Here is an 18,052-nt window from a genome sequence, read left to right as displayed (position 1 = left end):
GAATAGTATAATTGGGCCTGTCTTTCTGATTCAACAGGAGTTGAAGAGTCAGTGGGGAATGGATCCATGACAATATTGGCTGCCCTGCAGTGATTTAACACTCCAATTGGCTGGAGGCTGCACCTCTGCCCCTCAATCTGGATGGAGATGCCCGAGGCCAAAGCTGGGTCACTTTGGGCTTCCCCACCCCCATTCCCTGAACTCCTCACGCCATCCTGAAAAATGAGGCTGAGTGGGAAACGGCCTTTCACTGGTCACAAATTGTCCGCTTAATGGCCTCAGTTGGGGCAAGGGCAGGTGAGCCAGCCTCGGCCTTGCCGGTCCCACTGTGATATTGTGGATATGTCGGGGTAAGCAGGGGGAAGGCCGTCGGGAGAATTCTACAGGCTCACCACCCCACCTGTAAACTGACTTGTCGGGTGGCGTAAAATTTTGCCCCTAGAGACAATTACAACACCAGGAAAACATTCCAATTGTTGAAAAGCTCTTATGCACATGTCACATTCACAGTTAGTGCTGCAAAATCATTTAGCATGTGCTCTCACACTTGTATGAAACTGCGAACTGATGTATCGGTCAGCACTTTCATCTCCATTCCCACCGAACAATGCTGCTAAATGACACTGGTGAATTGGTGCATTTCTTAAAAGGGTAAATGAAAGTTGCCATATATCCAACCCAAGTATAAATAACCAACAATGATCATGTTACAATGATTGCCAAATGAAGGTTTTGAAACTTGGTGTGCCGAAGCTTTCCAGTTTGTTAAAATAACGGTATGCAGTGAAACAACTATACGGCCACCTGATGATTTGCTGTGGGCAAGCAACAGATATGGGATTGGTTGATAAGCAAAGCTTTGCGGCATATTATATCAGCCCATCCATTTAACAGATGGCACTGTGGAACAGTCTTACTTTGCCAAGTACTCTACAATATATTGTCATTTCCCACATCTGTTTTGGGACCAGTAGATATGAAATGGCTGCTACCTCCTGGGACACCTCGTAATCTCTGTTTTATAAGCTGCATGGATTGGAGTGCCAAACATGGCAAGCTGTTAGTGCATTCACATGATACAACCACTGGTGCACTTTATCAGCCATGGAAAAGGTAACTGAGTAATGTGCTGCTCTACCACATCCTTCTTGTATCTGTACTTGTATCCAAACAGCCTTTAATAAGACTACTAAATATTTAAATCACCATTACCTTCAGCCTTTGTAAAGACTGAAAGAAATTTTGTCCCCTTACATTGCCACTCTTCAGTTGAACTCCCTGTGCCTGGGCTAACATATGCAGGGAGTGTGTTCAACCGATTTCAAAGACCTGACCGTGGAAAGCCAGGTCACCACTCCTGCCACGTGCATGAAGTTCCACAATCCTGCTGCTTTTACAATGGACTGCATTATAAACCATCATAAGTAATCTTGCCTGGCATATGGTGTATTGCAAATAGTTGCGTTCATCTCTTTCAGTTTCCTCCAAAGTAAAATGCTGCGGCGAGTCAGTCCTGTTGGCTGCACCAGGCAACATTGGCTGTTCTGTCTCCTCCAGCTTTTCCAGTTCCTTTTAAGCAAGAGAGTTCAATCAGTTGTGTCTGTAACGTATATATCAACATCTTTTCACAAAGTATTGAAGACTAAAGATGAAGTATTATGTTTTTCATCGTAATATTTACTGAAACTAATTCGGGGAGGTTCTCCCAGCCCGCTACACTGCTCGAGCAGCCGGCCAGGAGACATCAGTGGGGGCCATTTTGCGGGCTTCCCACTGGGTGCCATGGCCTCCACGAAGATTACCAGAGTTATCAGCTCCACGCCACAAATTGGTGTGGATTTGATTGCCAAATGGAAATCGGGATTTACATTTGATTAGCGGGCTGGGACTGAAGTCTCTGGGCCCACTAGCATCTCCCCTCTGCGCCAGGAGTGGTTCACTCCAGTGAGGTTTACAACTGCTCCCCACAAACGGGGAACTGCCGGCCTGACCCCACTGGAGGGAACAGAGACCATTGAAGCCACCCCCCCTCCCCCAGGAAGTCGAGGGTAAGGGGGGGTGCCCCTTGGGCAGTGCCAGTTGGGGGGGAGGGGGGGTCCTGCTGCCACTCTGCACAGGGATCGGTGGCAGAGGGAGGAAGGACGGTGGTTGGGGCTGGTCATCCGGGTCAGTGGTGGAAAACATAGGGGTTTGCCCAGAGAGGTCCTGGAGGTCAGCAATGCGGGGCCACTGTGCATGTCCCAAAATCCGCTCTGACGGATCAGCACATGCGCAGTGGCCTGCTCCTCGCTGTGCTGCCACCTCCTGATTTTCAGAGAGTGAATCACGCTAGGGCACTCTGTGATGCACAGAGTGTTGGTGATTCGCTCAGGAAATCACATTGAAAAAACTAGCGCGATTTACTCCCATTTTCCCACAAATTGGGGACTTAGAATTTTTTGGGGAGAATCCCAGCCATTATATTTGAAATTATTTTTCCCTCTACTTTACGTCACGCCATCTCTGCCATCCTCCCTCCCCTCACTGAGATGCTGCTCCTGAGTCTTTGCAACTGCCACAATAGGCTGGGATCTTCTGGTCCTGTGGAGAAATTCCTGCTTAAACACATCTGATCTTTGGCTTGTCCATCAAATTTTCCCTCTCGGCCGTGGTGGGCATCGTCATGGGTTGGACCAGAAAGTCTGGCCAATGAAACTGGTTACCGGGGACTGAAATTGCACGCATTGGTTTGCCTTCCCTTCCTATGAAGAAATGTTTCAAATTCTCACAATGATTCTTCCCCAAAGTCCAGCTGAGGTCAGGGAATTGCAATTTTGGAACTCCCGGATCGAACCATGCCTTGCCATTGGCCAGAATTCTCTGACCTCGTCCACGGCAGGGATTCTCCAGTCTTGCTGCTGTGAATGGAGATTTGACTGAGCGTTAAGTTCTCTGCTCTCGCTGGCATCGGTAGCAGGGTGTGCGAGACTGGGAAATTCCTGCCAATACATCTGTATGCCAGCATTGTGTCACTGGGCTCCCTGAGACATAACTTTGTATTTCAAATGGTTTTTCTTTTAAATTGTCTAGAACCCCCAACCTTTAAAAGTCAAATGTGGTCACTGTTAACAGTAACCTAGAGCAGAAGTTAGTGGTCACTGCAGGGGTGCCTGTCCATCAGTGGCAAAACCAGTGGCAATCCCGTTGCAGTTACTTTTGGGAGGCTCAAAAGGATTTAACCCCAATCCGATAACTAACTGGTCAGCGTTGCGATCCCTGATTCTTGAAGAAAATTTCTCCCCAGAAATCTTGCTAGATCTGAGAGTGGCCAGCCAATCAGAGGTTGGCCGCTCTCCAGTACTGGCAGTACCTCTGTGAATGGAGACCATTGTCGGTCCACAGTGCAGCCTACACCATAGTCACTGGAGACCCAGGGAAATGGTGAGTGGGGTGCACTCTCTGGAGCTAAACAGGGAGGGTCGCTGTGAGGCAGGGGAGAGGTTCAATTTAAAGGACAGAAGGGGGGGTGTCTTACTTCCAGTCCCTCCTCTCTACCTAACAAGGAAGGGTCTTTTTTCCAGGCCCCAAGTCTACCTGTCAGGGTTTCCCTCTTGTAGGCCTGCGTGGTGTGGACCTCTGCTAGTTAATGCGATAAGCCCCTTAAGTAACCACTTAAGAGCCTCAGTTGGCCTCCATGTGGGAAGACTCCTCGAATCTTCCCACCCTTGACTAAATCGGAAGGAGGTGGGAAGAAAGTGGAATCTGCACCTTGCACCTCCCAGCCCAATCCCTCCCCCCACCACCCCCGCACAGCCTCTGAACTTGTTCCAGGAGTGACATTAAATTCTGTCCATAATACTTTTGAGCTCTCAAGATATTATCAGCTTACAATTATTCTCAAAAATGTATTGTGAGCCTTCAAATATTTATGTATTTCTATTTCCTCCACTCCTGTTTCAGACGTGCCTCAGTTGGTCGTGCACTTGCCTCTGAATGACTAAGTTCCAGGTTCAAGCCCCACTTCAGGGCTGACGCTCCAGTGCAATGCTGAGGGGACTGAATTGCAGTGAGGCAGTTAACCTGCTTGGGTGGATGCAAAAGATCTTGTGGCACTTATTCAAAGAAGAGTATTGGAGTTTCACTGATATCCTGGCCAATATTTATGGCTCAAACCATACCACGAGGGACAAATAATCTGGTCACCATCACCCTGCTGTGTGTAGGAGTTGCTGAGTACAGATTCACTGCCGCCTCTCCTACCCTACAACAGTACTTTGTTGGCTGTAAGGTGTTGTGAGGCATCCAGTGGTTATGAAAAGTGTTATACAATTGCAAAGCTTTCTTTTCTTCTCCTGAAAGGTTGTCAGCCACTAACTCTCCCCAAGGCCAGAAACTAATGACATTTTGCCACAAGCACCAATAGTTGTAAGATTTGACCAGCAGCAACAAACTCAGCTTTCGTCTTTCTTTCAGTTTAGTTTATTTATTAGTGCCAATAATAGGTTTACATTAACGCTGCATTGAAGTTACTGTGAAAATCCCCTAGTCGCCACACTCTTGCGCCTGTTCGGGTACACTGAGGAAGAATTTAGCATGGCTAATCCACCTAACCAGCATGTCTTTGGAGTGTGGGAGGAAACCAGAGCACCCGGAGGAAACCCACGGAGACATGGGGAGAACGTGCAAACTCTGCACAGGCAATGGCCCAAGCCGGGAATCAAACCTGGGTCCCTGACGCTGTGAGGCAGCAGTGCTAACCACTAAATGGAGTAGTTGGGAGTAAACACTTTGCTGGAGTTATCAGGATGCTACTTTTATACAATGCTGAAAGTAACTGCAGTATGACCTTAAGTGAAACCATGTGGTTCATGCTCCTTTCAGTATGAAAATACAAATAGTGAGGACTGCATGATTGAAGATTACCTTTTCTTGTGTGGAAAGAAAATCTCTGTAAAACTTCTCATCTATTTTCTCTTTGGAGTATAAATCATTCAGCTGCATCCTTAGTGACTGAAGAAACATCTAAAATTAAAGATGGATGTATTCAGAGTTCCTGGACAATAAAAATCTGACAAACAAACTAGCAATATCACTGATTCTGGAGGATAGTGCAGAACCTCAAAAGGCCATAGAAGGGATTGTTGGAATGAATGGATAGTGGCAGGAGAATTTCAATGGGGAGAAGTGTGAAGTGATTTGTAATGATAGGAAGGGTATAGACAATGTAAAATAAACCGTACAACCCAAAAGGGAGTGTATGATCAGAGGGACCTTGGTCTTTATGTGCATAAGTCACTAAAGGTGGCAGAATAATTTGACAGCGCAGTTCATAAAGCATACATCATCCAAGGCACTACCCACAGGGGCATAGAGTACAAGAGCGAGAAGGTTACGTTGAACGTATATAAGACACTAGTTTGGCCACATGTGGAGTATTGTGTCCAGTTGAGGCACCACATTTTACGAAGGATGTGAAGGTATTGGAGATAGTGCAGAAAAGATTAACAAAATGATTCCAGGAAGGGGAAACTTCAGTTGTGAAGACAGACTGGAGAGGTTGGGACTATTATCCTTGGAGAAAAGAAGGCGGAGAGGAGATTTGATAAAGGAATTCAAAGTCATGAGGTACCTGGACAGTGTAGGTAGGGAGGAACTGTGTGAAAGGATCGAGAATGAGAGCGCACAGATTTAAAGTATTTGGCAAAAGAAACAAAAAAGTGATACGAGAGAAAGCTTTTTCATGTTGAAAGTGGTTAAAGCCCGAGAGCATGGAGGAGGCAGGTGCATTCGAAGCATTCAAAATGGAATTAGACTGTCATCTGAAAAGGAAGGATGCATAGGTTAACAGGGAGAAGGTCGGAGAATGGCACGAATTAGAGATGGTGCAGATGCAATATGCCGAATAGCCTCTTTCTGCGCAGTAATAATCTTGTGCTTCAATGTTGTATGCAATTAAGGTGATCTATAATCTACATTGTATTATGCACAGAATGATAAGTGTATTACATATATAGAGGGTAACACACTGTTCATTAAACACAATGGCCCACTGCCACGAAATTCTACTGGCTTTGCAGAGAGGCCACTCTAATAGCACTGGTATTGGCATGGACTCCAAAAAAATGATCCCCTCCTTGGGATTTGGAATGGGATCATGGCAAGATTAACTAAGATGGGACAGAAGTTTGGCCTTGCTGCACTTCTGGCAATGCAATGATGTCGCCAACATTTCTAGGTTAATTGTCGCCAACATTTCTGATTAGACCCCACTTGGAGTACTGCGCGCAGTTCTGGTCACCTCATTACAGGAAAGATGTTGAAGCCATTGAAAGGGTGCAGAGGAGATTTACAAGGATGTTGCCTGGATTGGGGGGCATGCCTTATGAGGATAGGTTGAGGGAGCTTGGTCTCTTCTCCCTGGAGAGACGAAGGATGAGAGGTGACCTGATAGAGGTTTACAAGATGTTGAGAGGTCTGGATAGGGTAGACTCTCAGAGGCTATTTCCAAGGGCTGAAATGGTTGCTACGAGAGGACACAGGTTTAAGGTGCTGGGGGGTAGGTACAGAGGAGATGTCAGGGGTAAGTTTTTCACTCAGAGGGTGGTGGGTGAGTGGAATCGGCTGACGTCGGTGGTGGTGGAGGCAAACTCGTTGGGGTCTTTTAAGAGACTTCTGGATGAGTACATGGGATTTAATGGGATTGAGGGCTATAGATAGGCCTAGAGGTGGGGATGTGATCGGCGCAACTTGTGGGCCGAAGGGCCTGTTTGTGCTGTGGCTTTCTATGTTCTATGTTAAGATATTCAATACATACATAATGGTGCTTACGAGTTTTCCAGACATACCGTATGTTTTTCTTGACGTAGTTCTGTGTCTAAAGACCTCAGGGTTTGCAAACTGAGACTGTACAGGCCAAGCTCTGCATCAGGGCTGTTAAATAGGAAGAAATCAAAATTACAACAGGTCAGCAATGAATTATATTAAATAAACCCTGGAATAGCAGAAACACTTTTAGCTCACACAATGGCTTTTAACTTATCAAACGTCCTTCATCTGTACCTGTTCCAGTATAATTTCCTCCATCTACATTTATAATGGAAATTATCTATTCAAACTTGTCACGTTACAATAAAAACAGAAAATGCCGGAAACCCTCACCAGGTCTGGCAGCATCCATGGAGAGCATCATACGTTCAATGGTCAGGATTCTCTGAACTCATCCGCAGCTGGGATACTCCAGTTCCGCAGCTGTGAATGGAGATTTGGCTGAGTGCCAAATTCTCCATTCTTGCTGGCAGTGGTGGTGGGACGTGCGAGACCGGAGAATTCCGGTCAATGTTTCAGGTCGATGGTCCGATCAGGTGAAAGGTCATCGACCTAAAATGTAATTTTTGGATATTCAGAAGCTTTTTCCCTGGGTGGAAGAGTCAATCACGAGGGGCGTAAGTTTAAGGTACAAGGGGCAAGATTTAAAGGAGATGTACGAGGCAAGTTTTTTAAAAAAAATACAGTGGATGGATGGATGGTGGGTGCCTGGAACTCGCTGCTAGGGGAGATAGTGGAAGCAGATACGATCGTGAATTTTAAGGGGCGTCTGGACAAATAACATGAATAGGATGGGAATAGAGGGATATGGTCCCCGGAAGGGTAGGGGGGTTTTAGTTCAGTCGGGCAGCATGGTCGGTGCAGGCTTAGAGGGCCGAAGGGCCTGTTCCTGTGCTGTAATTTTCTTTGTTCATTCTAGTTTCTCTCTCCACAGATGCTGCATGGCCTTCTGAGTATTTCAAGCATTTTCTGCTTTCATTTCAGATTTCCAGCTTCTGCATTATTTTGCTTTTGAATGCTGCGGTAACACCCACCTCCAACACGGGGCGGGGCACAAAACCTTGTTTCTATTTTTCCCAGCCCCTTACCCTGCATTGAAGATAACCTGCTCTCCTTTACTTCTAATTTCCCATAACCTTTGATGCCTAATTCTAAATATTATAAAACACAGGTAATATCTAAATTAAGGACAGGGCATAACACTTTATAATGAAAAATGAACTAAATCTGCACATATCATTCTAATTAACCCACATCCTCTAACTTTGTTTCAGCTGAAGGCAGAACGTATGACACTAAAACAGAGACTGAATCATACTTGCAAGTCCTGGTTCAATCAGCCCCAGTCACTTTGATTCACCTGAATATTACATTTGATGCCCTGTGTGAAACACTTGAGCGATACATATGTGCACATATAATCTCTACAGCACAGAAGGAGGCTATTTGGCCCATCGCACCTGCATTGACAACAATCCCACCCAGGCCCTATCCCCATGATCCCATGTATTTACCCTGCTGATCCCCTGACTCTAAGGCCCAATCAACCTAACCCGCACATTTTTGGTTTGTGGGAGGAAACTGGAGCATCCAGAGAAAACTTATGCAGACACAGGGAGAATGTGCAAACTCCACACAGACAGTCACCCGAGGTCGGAATTGAACCTGGGTCCCTGGCGCTGAGAGGCAGCAGTGCCAACCACTGGGCCACCGTGCTGCCCATAAATATCACTCAGTTAACAGACAAAGCAGCTAAAACTTTTGGCAGTGGTGCGATTTGAGTCCACACCTCTACAGAGACTGGAGCTTAATCCAGCACTTTAACCACTTGGCCACAATACTACTCAAACAATGGCGCCAACATGGGGCCATGTGCATCCAGTAGTTCTATTTTACCTTGCGTAAACCAGCACTTCACAAAAGAACGTCACCATCGGAACTATATTATTTTCATCACATGTTGTTGGGTCTGATGGTGAATAATTCTGTGGAAAGCAGTAGCAATCGATCTCATCTTTCTGATCAAGGAGCTCAGACCCTGATAAAACAAGGTTTTCTCTTGCTCTTTTGGTCTGATTTCTCTGTTTCACACCCTCTATTAGCGAGGGATGAGATGACCCATCTGCTAGTGGCTGGAAATAAAATACATTATTGTTAATAATTAGGAACTAGAATATCAACAAAATCCAAAACAATTGAAAGATTATTAACTTATCATGACCTTCCAAAAGAAACACGTTTTAGAGAATAACAGCTCATCCTCAAATTGGAAAGTTCGCATGTTGGATTTCGACTACTTAACTGGGCAAGTAAATTAGTGGTTATGATTCTTTTAAATTGTTAGCCTAATAAAAACTATTCGATTTATTGTCACATGTATTAGTGTACAGTGAAAAGTATTGTTTCTTGCGTGCTATACAGACAAAGCATACCATTCATAGAGAAGGAAAGGAGGGTGCGGGATGTAGTGTTACAGTCATAGCTAGGGTGTAGAGAAAGGTCAACTTAATACAAGGTAAGGTCCATTCAAAAAGTCTGATGGCAGCTGGGAAGAAGCTGTTCTCGAGTCGGTTGGTACGTGGCCTCAGACATTTGTACCTTTTTCCCGATGTAAGAGAGAATGTCCGGGGTGCATGGGTTCCTTGATTATGCTGGCTGTTTTGCCGAGGCAGCAGAAAGTGTAGACAGAGTCAATGGATGGGACGTTGGTTTGCACGATGGACTGGGCTTCATCCACGACCCAATCATGTAACCAGATTTTGAGAAATATATTGCAGTAAATAGTCTTTTAAATTTTTAAACAAGGTAAAGTTGGACATCAGCTATGAATAAACCAAAAGCAATTTCAACTAGGTGTCGCACTGCTATAATTGTTGCCCATTATAACAATTATGATACATACCCTGAATTTTTGATTGATGGGATATATTACTCTTGCTTTGAGTGCAAAAGCAGCTATATTACTGTTCAGTGAAGTTTCATTTTCCTGTAAAATAAAATATATTAGCAAATCATAATGAGATTCTGCTGGTGAAACTTCGTATGCTTTTTATCTACATGGGATCTTAGGGACGTAACAGAGCGCACAGGTCATCTTTATAGTGGAGTTAATGTTCGTAATATTTCAGTACAAAGCAAAATTAAATTATTATGAAAAGCATTAACAGTATATTCCAAAAACAATCTGTCATTTCCCAAAGTCCAAACAAGATTCAATTATACCAACTCTCCATTTCACTAAAAATATTTTAAATGACTGAGAATGTCGTCTTATCTTAATTGCTATATTGAACTATTATTTTGCACAAAGTTATTAAGCTATAAGTTATTAAGATTCCCCCACAGGAGCATTTGTGATTTAATTATGTGCTGTTTAATGTCAAATATTATAGGCACCAATTTTAAAAGGAGGGAGTGTGCAGGAGCTTGGAAGTCTAGTGCTATTCTCTGAGTCTGGCAATGTGGAGGCCTGGCCACTGTTAACTGCCAGGCCTCATTGCCTAAACTTGGTGACCTAAACCCAGCTGAATTCACTACCTTGCCGGTGGTCAGGAATGGGAATTCAATGGCAGAGGCTCCAATTTCCTAATTGAAGAGTGGGACTCAGGCCATGAGTAGGGATGGGTGTTGTTGGTGCGGGGCGGAGGGAATGCCCAGGCAAAGGAACCCCAAGATTTCCTTGAGAGGCTCAAAGGAAACCAAAATTTTAATTTAAATACATCTTCAGCCCCACAATCCACTTTCTGATAAGTCTAGCCTGAAAGTCACCATTACCATGCTGAGAATTGCAGATTGGATGATCAGAGGAGGATCTACGTTATTTAAACAAGGACCCCTTTGCCTACTCAAAATATCAGGTTAACGCTGCGACAGGGTGGGATAGTAGCAGGTTGTGGCTTTCCACGTGGACGTTTGATTTGATGTTCCTGTGTGAATTGGAGAACTGGTGGGAAACCCTTATCACTTCTGTGGGGGAGGCCCAATTAAATTAAGTGCCTGTCAGACACCAAACTGGCCAGCATTGGCTTCCCCCAGGCTTTCAGAACCTGGCAGCAACCTCACCCAAGAGCTGCCAGCCAACCAGCAACAAGCAGCTCTCTGCTGCTGGTAGATCAGCGAAGTTTCCTTCAACCATCAATGAAACTCAGATCTATTCCTATGTTTACATAGCAACGAGGCTTTGTGATGGCAAAGGAACACAACACCACCACTAATTGGAAGTTATAATTACAACACAACAAATTTATGTGAGCAGCTTACATTGTAGCATTGTTCCAGAGACTTCACTAGGGGTTACCGATGGATTCCGTAAGGTCGGGTTGGGGTCAAGGGGAGAGGGTCGTAGGAAAGGGGGGATTGGAGGCAAGCACTGCCTAAATTGGGCATATAGTGCTTGACAGCGAGGGATCTCCATGGATGGTATGCTGCTGGCAAATCCAACAGTGTTTGTCGGACAGCCTTCAGAGGACACAGGAAAACCATGCAACTCCCTTTTAAACTCTAAACCACCAGAGTTCAGTGACAATTGGTGTCATTGGCTCATTAATTAGCCTGAATGACATCCCGCCGTGAGTGGCCACGTTTCCCTCATTGATCCTTTTTTTGCTTTGGACTTAATTGGGGGAGGTTTTCCACCTCTGGGTGATTAACAAGTGGCCTCTCTCGTGATTAAGTAGCCCCGGTCGCTATGTTTTCCTTTATGATGAGTGGAATAAATTCTGTCCCAGACAGTCAAAATCATGTCCAGCCTTCAAATGGGGGTGAGAGGCAAGGGACAGCTGAACCAGGGACTGCAAATGTAATTCAATCCCTACTTTGAAGTCGGAGATCAGATCCTTAATTTAAACACTCATTCTAAATTCCTAAGCCCTCATTCATAATGTTAATTGCTCATGTAAATCTGTCGTGCGGTAATTACAACTTTTAGTTAGTGGTGGTGTTATGTTCCTTTACCACCACAAACTTTGGTTGTTGTTATGTAAACAAAGGATCAGATTTGAGATGAACTGATGGTTCAAGGAAACTTTGTTGATTGGAATGTGCTTCAGGCTTCAATGCAGAAGCACCCACCATTGACAAATGGTTTTTGCATCCATAAAGTACCTGAACTGTGATGTTTGTGTGCACTGGAGACGTTGCAGAATATTTTCCTCTTCATTGCATCTGGAGAACACACTCAGGACTCTCAAATCACTTCCACTTCTCTCCCTAATCCCAGTGCAAGATCCTGACACTTTGTGGCCATTTGCCAGTGTTAAACAGGATCCCTACAGTGCAGAAGGAGGCCATTCGGCCCTTTGAGTCTGCACCAACCCTTCAAAGAGCATCCCACCCAGGCCCACCACCCTGTCCCATTCCCCCAACTCAGCACATCCATCGTAGCTAATTCACCTACCCTACACATGAGGGGCAATTCAGCATGGCCAATCCACCTAACCTGCACATCTTTGAACGGTGGGAGGAAACCGGAACACCCGGAGGATACCCACGAAGGCATGGGGAGAATGTGCAAACTCCACACAGTCTCCCAAGGCTGGAATCGAACCCGGGACCCCGGCGCTGTGAGGCAGCAGTGCTAACCACTGTGCCACCGTGCTGCCCGGCAATGTAAATAGCTCAGGTGAGGAAGAAGTGATGTATATTTTCTTACCTGCATAACATGCATTCGGTATGCAGCAGTATTGAGCACCCAAAAGAGCCCTGGGTGGGAAAATAGATTTCGCTGTTTTTTAAATTTATTTTATCTTGCAGTGCTCATGGTGAGATGCAAGATGGGCTTTTTCATAAGGGCAGGCACATTATATCCTATAATGTATGATATATCATTCTGCTGCTAAGACAAAGCTGTGTCCCTAGCTGCCATTAACAGTGGGTGAAGTTTAACTGCTTTCCCGTTTTTCCTCTAAGATTATAAATGAACAGACAGAACTACAGACAACTGCTATAAAAGCAAGCACAAATCCCTCTTTCGAGCAACATAGGACAAGACATAAAAAAGTATCACCCACTTTGCGAAAAGGGAAAGCTCCACCTTTAGCTCCTTTTTCTTCAACTATCTCTTGATTGCTTCTGTAACTCTGGCTGTCCTCAGAATCCTCAGAGTCGGAATCGTCCTCGGTTTCCTCCGAACAAATTTCCTGAAACAGGGAAATAAATGGGGACTTGTGACAAAATGCAGACCTTGCCCCCTCCTCTTTTTGTTTCTGGGAGGGATTTTGTAAAGGGGACAGCATTTCATAATACATAGGAATATAGGAATTAGGAGCAGAAATAGGCAAATTGAGCCCTTTGAGCTGGCTTCGCAATTCAATTATGGTCATGGCTGATCTCTCCCTGGTCTCAAATTCACATCCTTACCTGTTCCTCATAACCCTCTAACCCATTTTTAAAATCAGAAATATACCTATCTCCTTCTTGAAATTATCTAATGATTCAGACTCCACCGCACTCTGGGGCAGCGAGTTCCAGAAATTCACCACCCTCTGCAAGAAGTAGTTCCGCCTCATCTCAGTTTTACATCTACTGCCTCTTAACCTATACCTGTGACCTCTAGGTTGCCCCATAAGGGGAAACATTTAGTCTATGTTTATTCTATCAATGCCTTTCAGTATTTTATATACCTCGATCAGATCCTCTCTCATCCTTCTAAACTCCAGCGAGTAGAAGCCCAAACTATTTAAGCTCTCCCCTTTCGCTCCGGAATCAATCTGGTGAACCTCCTCTGAACTGCTTCCAATGCCACCACATTCTTCCTCAAATAGAATCCCTACAGTGCAGAAGATTTGGCCCATTGAGTCTGCACTGACAACAATCCCACCCAGGCCCTATCTCCGTAACCCTGCTAATCCCCCTGACTCTAAGGGGCAATTTAACATGGTCAAACCTAACCCGCACATCTTTGGAATGTGGGAGGAAACCGGAGCACCCGAAGGAAACCCATGCAGACACAGGGAGAACATGCAAACTGCATACTGACATTGCCCGAGGTCAGAATTGAACCCAGGTCCCTGGCGCTGTGAGGTAGCAGTGCTAACCACTGTGCCACCGTGCTGCCCACGGTGCAGTAAGGAGACCAAAATTGGGCACAATACTCCAGATGTGGTTTCACCAACACCCTACACAATTGCAACAACACTTCTCTACTTTTATACTCCAGTCCTTTTGCAATTAATGCTAACATTTGGGGATGATGAAAATGTCTTCACACTTTGGAAAGGCAGAGACTGATCAATCACAGCAGCGAAGGAACGAGGTTTACCTTCCCCTGCAGGACTGCTTGCAGCACGAAGATGTAAAGAAGAGCTCCGCCGACCAGCCCCAACACAAAGCCCACCACCACAGCGGCTGCCAGCAACCCCGGGTAAATCTGCAGCTGGCTGGAGGTGACGGTCAGCACGGCTCGGACTGAACAAGGGGGCCAGCTCCATGACTGCCCGTCCAAAGCCATTCAAATCACCACAGGAAGATCTTCATTCCAGCAGCAAAATAAAAACTGCGACCATCCCGACAGAAATGAGGGAAAACCTTGCTTTCCAGAGCAACGCCTCACAATATGTGTCCCTTTCGCCTCAGTTGTGTTTTTAAGTTGGATCCTCCTGGGTGGTCTTGTTTTTTTCCAGCACTTGGCAACATTTCCAAACAGGAATGTTATGAGGAGAATAAGATTGCCCCCTCCCCAATTGTGTTTAATTCGAAATAATTCTTTTTTTAACTCCCCTTAACGAAAAATCAAAAAAAAGTTGTGGGTGTCAGAGATTAGTGTTTAATCACAAAAGGGAAAAGTTTCCCCAACTCCTGCTCAAACTTTCTGCCAACTTTCAGCCTAGGCTGCGGGCGGTGGCTGACGGGAGTTGTAGTTCTTTCCGGCTGCCTGCCCAATAGGGAGGCGCCAGGCTTCGCGCGCGGCTGGACTACAAGTACCGGCGTGCCCCGCGGCACCTCCTGATTGACAGCCGAGTCAACCAGACAGAAGGGCGACCGGGTTAGCCAATGGGAGTGGGGATTGGGTCCAATCCGGCCAATCGGGCGGAGGGAAGAGGGCGGGACCTGACCTCCCCGGGACAATGGCAGAGCCGAGTGAGATTTTAACAGCGCTCAGGACTCAGGGACAGGGATAGAGAGAGAGGATTCTTGTCCTGTGTGCAACTCTGCCCTCGAACAAACTTTTACAGCATCTTCATTTCTCCAATCAACACCAGGGTGATGCTTTATTCTCCACTGTAATAGTGGCTTGTCTCCTGTTTTGGGAAGGTGGACTCTCTATCTGCTTGTTTGTGGCTATGTGGACTACCCTCAATGTGCATCTCCCCTGCACCCCCTAATTTCCTAATGCAGAGCTCTGACTAAGGGTCATCCAGACTCGAAATGTTGGCTCTATTCCCTCTCCACAGATGCTGTCAGACCTGCTGAGACTTTCCAGCATTTTCTCTTTTTGTTTCAGATTCCCCAGCATCTTCAGCATTTAGCTATTTTCCTAACGCTTTGTTAAGTCCCTCTTTTTTTTGGCATGAAAAAGAAATGCAGCTCACCCTGAGGTTCGGCAGCTCCCTCCTCCTGTTGACTGCATTTGTTCACACCGTGCGTGCCCGGGAAAGCGCAGCTACCCCGCAACCCCTGCTGAATGTTTTCAAGTTCTCCTCCCCAACATCCCACTGGATAACTACAACTAGAAAGGAATTCCAAGGTCCGGCAACTTCATTCGATTGCCTGCAGCAGCTGAATGGCGGTGGGCACAGGAAACATCTGGATGTGCCAGCTGACATTGACCACTGGGCAGCTGCTTTGGGACAAGATTTGATTGTAATAGTCGGCAATCCTGTTGCAAATGTGAGTGCAGATGTTAGAAAATAGAATTATGCCATGTTACAAATGAATGTTCGTTGTCTTGATAGTTTTACGTCCACCTTAATCCTCAATCTTTCATTTAATATTTTGAAAAACATTTAATATAAAGTTGCAAAGTAGGACTAATATTTGGTACTGATAGCACATTTCAGTCCACTCCTGTGGTCGAGGCAAAGGTGGACGTTAGCACTGCTGCCTCTCAGTGCAGGGACCTGGGTTCAATTCCCGGCTGTGGGTCACTGTCTGTGTGGAGTCTGCACGTTCTCCCCATGTCTGCGTGGATTTCCTTCCTCTCACAGTCCGGAAGAAGTGTTGGTTGGGTGCATTGGCCATGCTAAATTCTCCCTCAGTGTACCCAAACAGGTGCCAAAGTGTGGCAACTGGGGGATTTTCACAGTAACTTTGTTGCAGTATTAATGTAAGCCTACTTGTGACAGTAAATAAAAAGAAAATGGATGAGCTTTACTTTGTGTCTAACAACTTTGCCCACTTGGGAAGCACACTTGAATAACACATTGACACTTTTTTAATTCTGAAGTGCTTGGAAGATCGGGGCTCATCAGCACTACCGTGCAAACCGATAGCAGATTCCTCAGGATTCATGTTGTATGAAGCTGCATACATACCCTCAGGTATGTGAGCTGTATTCCTTGTGCTTATGTACTGCATGTCACTAAGTTACACTCATTCGCTTTGTGCAGAATTGTAATTTGATTCTGATTGTGATATGATCTTTTGCAGATTTTTGTTTTGCCAAGGATATAAACATCCCAGCAGATTTAGTTTGTGATTGTTCAAGAAAATAAAGATCCATTGGTGTGGGTTAGGGTGGTGGGGTTTGGGTGAGCAGAGGCTTGGTGGAGGGTGGGATGGGGGAATGTGGGCGGGGCACAGGGGGCTGGGGGTGAAAACTGTTGTTGAATAGGACTCCTGATCTACACAGTGTGAATAAAGAACAATATATTGTGGAATTGTGTAACTTTGCAATGCCATATTTGTGGTTGTGTAAGATGTATCTTTGTAATAAGGTAAATTGTAACTTTTTTATTTGAAATATAATTTGCTTGTTAATTCATGTTTAATTTGCATTGGTTCTGATTTGTGTTACTGTAAAAGTTACAAAAGGTGGAATCTTGCAGGTAATTTCTTCATTTGAGGGTCATTTGGTAAATATGAAAATTTCTTGCTTCCTTATGGGGATTGTATCAAGCTTGAAAGATCTTTTTGATATGAATTGCCGCTGTGAAATATAATATATTCTCCACAAATAAAATTAACACCAAACCATTCTGTGTGCAAACATTCAAGACATCCATTATTGACAGATTATCATTCTAGTATCTTGAGGAGATTAATGTACTTGGCCCTGCATTATGTAATCCACTCTATGAAATCACAGTCAATAATTTGTCCGTGCCTTTCCAGGTGGTGTTTTTAAACTTAAATATAGGTTTGTAATATTGAGAAGAATAAAACTAACCTCAGGAAGTGACCTTAGAACTGTGTCACATGCACTGCAATTATGACCATAATGCTTGGAAATAAAGAGAGCAAACGTGATTTTCATATATTTTCATTGGTTTAAATACTAGAAACCATGACAGCACTATGCTAAGATGAAACATCATAGGAACAAGGTGAAAGAGGTAGTGACATGATCATGATGTCCGATTCCAGTCTAGATTTCTATGCATTTGGTCTAATAGTAGGGCAACATTTTTACTGTCTATAAAAAAAAATTATCATTAAATTCAATATTTACTGTAAGATGTCAGAAAACATTGTGGGCGGCATGCTGGCACAGTGGTTAGCACTGCTGCCTCACAGCGCCAGGGACCTGGATTCGATTCCAGGGTTGGGTCATTGTCTGTGTGGAGTTTGCACATTCTCCCCGTGTCTGCGTAGGTTTCCTCCGGGTGCTCCGGTTTCCTCCCACAGTTTGAAAGACGTGCTGGTTAGGTGCATTGACCCGAACAGACGCTGGAGTGTGGCGACTAGGGGAATTTCACACTAACTTCATTGCAGTGTTAATGTAAGCCTTGTGACAAATAAATAAACTTTACTTTAAAACAGCAAAATAAAATCCTTCTTGAGGTACCAAATGTGTTTATATTGAATATATAAATGTGAAAACGGCTTTTGTAAAAACAAATATTCAGAAACACACAACTGGTCCAGCATGATCTGCAAAGAGAAAAAACTCTCTTCCAGAACGGGTAATAGGAAGAAAAGGTGCCAGGTTAGGATTGAGGAAAACAAGGGGAAGGTGGAGGCAGTGAACAACAGGCACGGTGGCGCAGTGGTTAGCGCTGCTGCCTCACAGCGCCAGTGACCCAGGTTCAATTCCTGCTTGGGTCACTGTGCGAAGTCCGCACATTCTCCCTGTGCCTGGATGGGTTTCCTC

The 18,052-nt window shown here is 45.0% G+C and overlaps 2 protein-coding genes across 3 annotated transcripts in view; one reads left to right on the top strand and one right to left on the bottom strand.

Moving 5' to 3' along the window:
- The window catches only part of evc (EvC ciliary complex subunit 1), a 45,103-nt gene extending 30,475 nt beyond the window's left edge, over nucleotides 1-14,628 (bottom strand). For both annotated transcript variants that reach the window (XM_078210195.1, XM_078210196.1), the window contains exons 1-7: nucleotides 14,063-14,628; nucleotides 12,813-12,941; nucleotides 9,707-9,790; nucleotides 8,701-8,936; nucleotides 6,825-6,909; nucleotides 4,903-5,001; nucleotides 1,435-1,569 (exon numbers count right to left, since the gene is read on the bottom strand). In XM_078210195.1, the coding sequence (XP_078066321.1) occupies nucleotides 1,435-1,569; nucleotides 4,903-5,001; nucleotides 6,825-6,909; nucleotides 8,701-8,936; nucleotides 9,707-9,790; nucleotides 12,813-12,941; nucleotides 14,063-14,251 (957 nt within the window). In that variant the 5' untranslated portion in view covers nucleotides 14,252-14,628. The remainder of the gene's footprint in view (nucleotides 1-1,434; nucleotides 1,570-4,902; nucleotides 5,002-6,824; nucleotides 6,910-8,700; nucleotides 8,937-9,706; nucleotides 9,791-12,812; nucleotides 12,942-14,062) is intronic.
- A 230-nt stretch (nucleotides 14,629-14,858) lies between these two features.
- LOC144491933 (limbin-like) overlaps nucleotides 14,859-18,052 on the top strand; it is a 154,147-nt gene continuing 150,953 nt past the window's right edge. The window contains exons 1-2 of the mRNA XM_078210194.1: nucleotides 14,859-15,630; nucleotides 16,187-16,280. Of these exons, the coding sequence (XP_078066320.1) occupies nucleotides 15,322-15,630; nucleotides 16,187-16,280 (403 nt within the window). The 5' untranslated portion in view covers nucleotides 14,859-15,321. The remainder of the gene's footprint in view (nucleotides 15,631-16,186; nucleotides 16,281-18,052) is intronic.

This window comes from Mustelus asterias, chromosome 1 (genome assembly GCF_964213995.1).
Source record: "Mustelus asterias chromosome 1, sMusAst1.hap1.1, whole genome shotgun sequence".
NCBI classification, from domain to species: domain Eukaryota; kingdom Metazoa; phylum Chordata; class Chondrichthyes; order Carcharhiniformes; family Triakidae; genus Mustelus; species Mustelus asterias.
Note: the sequence above shows the minus strand (reverse complement) of the source record. Positions and strands in the feature narration are given on the sequence as shown.